This window comes from Eurypyga helias, unplaced genomic scaffold, assembly GCF_000690775.1.
Source record: "Eurypyga helias isolate BGI_N326 unplaced genomic scaffold, ASM69077v1 scaffold26676, whole genome shotgun sequence".
In the NCBI taxonomy this organism is placed as follows: Eukaryota; Metazoa; Chordata; class Aves; order Eurypygiformes; family Eurypygidae; genus Eurypyga; species Eurypyga helias.
Window position 1 is genome coordinate 8645 of NW_010256388.1, and position 3713 is coordinate 12357.

General features: G+C 43.4%; 1 protein-coding gene across 1 annotated transcript in view; it reads right to left on the reverse strand.

The window, feature by feature from the left end:
- Positions 1-266: 266 nt before the first annotated feature.
- The window catches only part of IL7R (interleukin 7 receptor), a 15343-nt gene continuing 11896 nt past the window's right edge, over positions 267-3713 (reverse strand). The window contains exons 7-8 of the mRNA XM_010153659.1: positions 2241-2316; positions 267-770 (exon numbers count right to left, since the gene is read on the reverse strand). Coding sequence (XP_010151961.1) covers positions 267-770; positions 2241-2316 — 580 coding nt within the window. The remainder of the gene's footprint in view (positions 771-2240; positions 2317-3713) is intronic.

Here is a 3713-nt window from a genome sequence, read left to right on the forward strand (position 1 = left end):
TAATTGCATCTGGATATTAAAGTCAGGTTGAATTAAATTTAATTTCTGCTGTGGTGGAGATTGCTACCAGCATAGGAAGAGCTGAGTTTAGGCCATTTATTGTGGGAACGTGGGAGAACCTCCTTCCTTGCAGGTACAACGTGGCACTGCAAGCCGGGTGTGTTGCAGGTGTAGGAACTCACGGGGTGCAGGAAAACAAAACAGAAAGCTTCAGTGCCCTGCTCGTGTCAGAAGGAAAAAATGGTATGCTGTCATTCCTGTAGGGTTTACTGAATTTTGTAGAAGCTAGACATTGTGACATAGGCTTCCTCGTTGTTTGGTGACCTCATTTCACTGGTGGGCAGCATCTGGGATATGGTCTCACCATTTTGGGGCTCTGCTCCAGGCTGGCCAGAGGGACGTGGGGGAGGAGCTGAGGAAAGGTTGAAACCATCATCGCACAGGGGCACCCCATTGCTGTGACACACTTCATATGTGTTGGAGCTGCAGTTTCCATCAGTGACTGAAAACTGTCTGGTGCCCACAAGTCTCTGCAGGGCTTCAGCTGGCCAGATTCCTCCGTAAGTCACAGACAGGTTTAGGTTGCTTTTGTCTGTAATCGCAGGGATCATCTTCAGGTCTGATACTCTCTTAAATTTTTCTGGAAGGTTTGTCTCTGGAGCAGTTGATGGCTGCAGAAAATTTTCCAGTTCTGCTTTTGCTCGAATGCCATCCACTTTATGGATATGAACGTAACCAAAACTCTCTGGGTTAAAGCTTATATCAAAATTCTGCGTGGCAAAGGGAACAGCATGGTAAGTTAACAGTGTGTATTAGGTTAAAGGAAAAGGTACTTTGACAATAAGGTTAACAGTTGGACTTGATGATCTTAAAGGTCTTCTTCATCCTAAATGATTCTATGATTCTATAATTAATTTGATTTTAGAAAGGATATTTTTTATTTCTTTAACTCTGAAAGTAACCCTGAGCAGGCTGAACAGTAGGTTACCAGAGAATAAACTATCATGTGGCTTAAAATCCATTTCCATCTTAATCTGAACCTCTCCAGTGGCCTCCTTCAGGCAGCACCACTGGAGAGAGTTTTGTGCTCCATGCAACGTGGTGGGAACTGATGTTCCACAGACTTTTCCGAGCCACGCGTCCGTTGCACACCTGCCATTCCACAGGAATAAGGGTGACAACCCAGGTGGTTCCTTTCAGTTTTACCTTCCTAATTCAGCAGTGAGGGAAGTAAAAGTTTGCCATGACTTCCTGGAACACACTGGGCATCCCTGCACTGGGCAGCAAGGGAGGGTGGGAGAGTCATCTTAGATCTCTTATTAAATGAAGAAAATGCTAATAATGTACCAACTGGAAAGACCAGCTCTGACAAGTTTCTTGGTGAAAAAATGCACTAGACACAAGGTTTTAAGGCAACAGGTTAATCCCACACTTTATGGTTTGTAATATTTGTCCATCTGGCTTTTATCTGGCAGAGCGTTCATGTACTGCATGGTGTATGAGCAACTCTTGGACGCGTAAGGATACATGGACATCACCAGGGATGTTTGCAAAGGGTCCCCATCCAGCCCTACGATCACAGTTTCACAGATTCACTGGAGTGTCTTGGTTGGAAAGGACCTCTGGAGTCCAACTGGTCCAACCTTCTGCCAGAAGCAGGACTTGGACTGGATTAGCCAGAGCCCTGTCAAGCCAAGCCTTGGACATCTCCAGCAAAGGAGAATCTACCTCTTCCCTGGGCGACCTACACACTGTTTAATACTTCTCACAGAGAAAGATAAGTTTTTTCTTATATCCAGATAAAGTTTGCCCTGAAGCAACACGTGCCTGTTGCCTCTGGTCCTGTCACCATGTCACCATGCAGCCTTGTGGTGAGACCACCGCCACCACCTCCCTACCTACGCTTTAGGTATTGGAAGGTTGTGATTAGTAGTTCTCACTGCGAACTGCTTCTTTTCTATAAACAAACTCAAGTCCTTCAGCCTTTCCTCATACATCAAGTTCTCCAGGCCCCTGTAGTTAACTTTGCACAAGTCAAAGCTCAGGCACATAGCTGTGTTATTTCCATACCCTTGACTAGCATGAGCCTGTGCAAATGTGGGCTCTCTTCAGTGAAACATAGAAGTAATTTCTGAAAGATGCCCCAGCTTATGCAGTAAATGCACATACTCCCTGTCATGAGTGTTAGTTTTGTTCCCCGTAGTTTATACTCAGGTGAAAACAACAGTGGAAGTACATACATTTTTTGGCTTCTTGCATAGTTGCTCCAGTGTTTTTTTATGATCAGGAAGGTTTGGCCACACAGCAGGCTTGATCCTGGAACAGCAACAGTAGACAAAAAGGCGTTCAACAGCATCCAAAGAGGGACATGTTGAGATATCAAAGGTTCGTATTGCATCATTTGTACTAATTGTCACAAAGCCTTAGGGCTGGCTTGCATTACCCAGAATATCAACAGAGAAGTCTCAGAATAAAACAAAGCCTGGAGAAGAGGAGTTACAAAGGTCACCAAATAGTCACTGTTCTTTTGAGTGCACAAATTGTCACAGTTGAAGGAAGACACTTCCCTAAGTACTGGAAAAGCAGAAAATTATGCTGACAGAGTCCATTTACATCTAGCTGTGTTAACAGGGTTTTGTATGGTGAAACCAATTTCTGCAAGTGAAAAAAGATGCTGTGGTTAAAGTGCAAATTTGCTGATATTTGCCTCTGCTTGTTTACACAAGTCAAAGAACTGCATATTGTCCCACTCCTTGGCCGGCTATCTTCGCTTCAGATAGCTGTATTGTAGCCTTGTCCCACAGGTCTCATTTTTACTGCTGTGCTTAGCAAAATTATTCTGTTGTTCTGCTGGAAACCCTTGGCTATGATGCATCTAGAGAATATTGCTCGACTGACATTCAATGTTGCAGTGATATAATTATAGGTATATATGAATATATATTGTGTTTTATATATGTGCCTGTATATGTATGTATATATACACACATGCACAAACCCCTCTTCTTTTCAAAAGGGAAATCTCTGGGTTCAAAAATTCTCATAATCTAAAAGACTGTTTTCTCAGCAGTTTTACATACACAGAACTTCTAGCAAAGTGAGAGAACTGCAGGTGTTCAATAACAGTAAAAAAACAGAGCTAGAAATCTCAAGCCATATAAATATCCGTACTTGCAAATGAAACAGCACCAGGGAGCATTCCCTGGTAGATAACTCCAGTGTTTAAATGTTTAATTATTAAAATTTTTATTGGCGTGGTTTGACTGTGGCCAACTAGCACATTCCCAGACAATCCCCACGTGTAATTCAGGAGTTCGCAGAGCCCAGGTGTTGTCCACAAAAAGCAGCTCGCATGCAGCCATCTCTCTGGATTTCAGTGGAGCTGGATGTTATGGACAGGCGGCTCTGAATGACGTCAAGCAGCCCTGGGCTTTCTGCCTTGCAAGGGGTTCATCTTCTATGATTACACTTAGGACTTTTTCACTTCAGATACTGATTTCACCAGATTACCTGCCTATCTGTTCATTTTCTTAAATTTGTCAACTGTCTATTCTATATAAGCATATATAGCCACATATTTTAAAATATTTTTACAGCTATCTATCTACTGCTGTGAGGCCCCAGTGCAGACAAAGGACTGCCTGGGCAATGAATGTATCCAGCCTCCCTTCTACTGTGACCGGTACGGTGGGGATGCAGACCCTGGTTTTGCC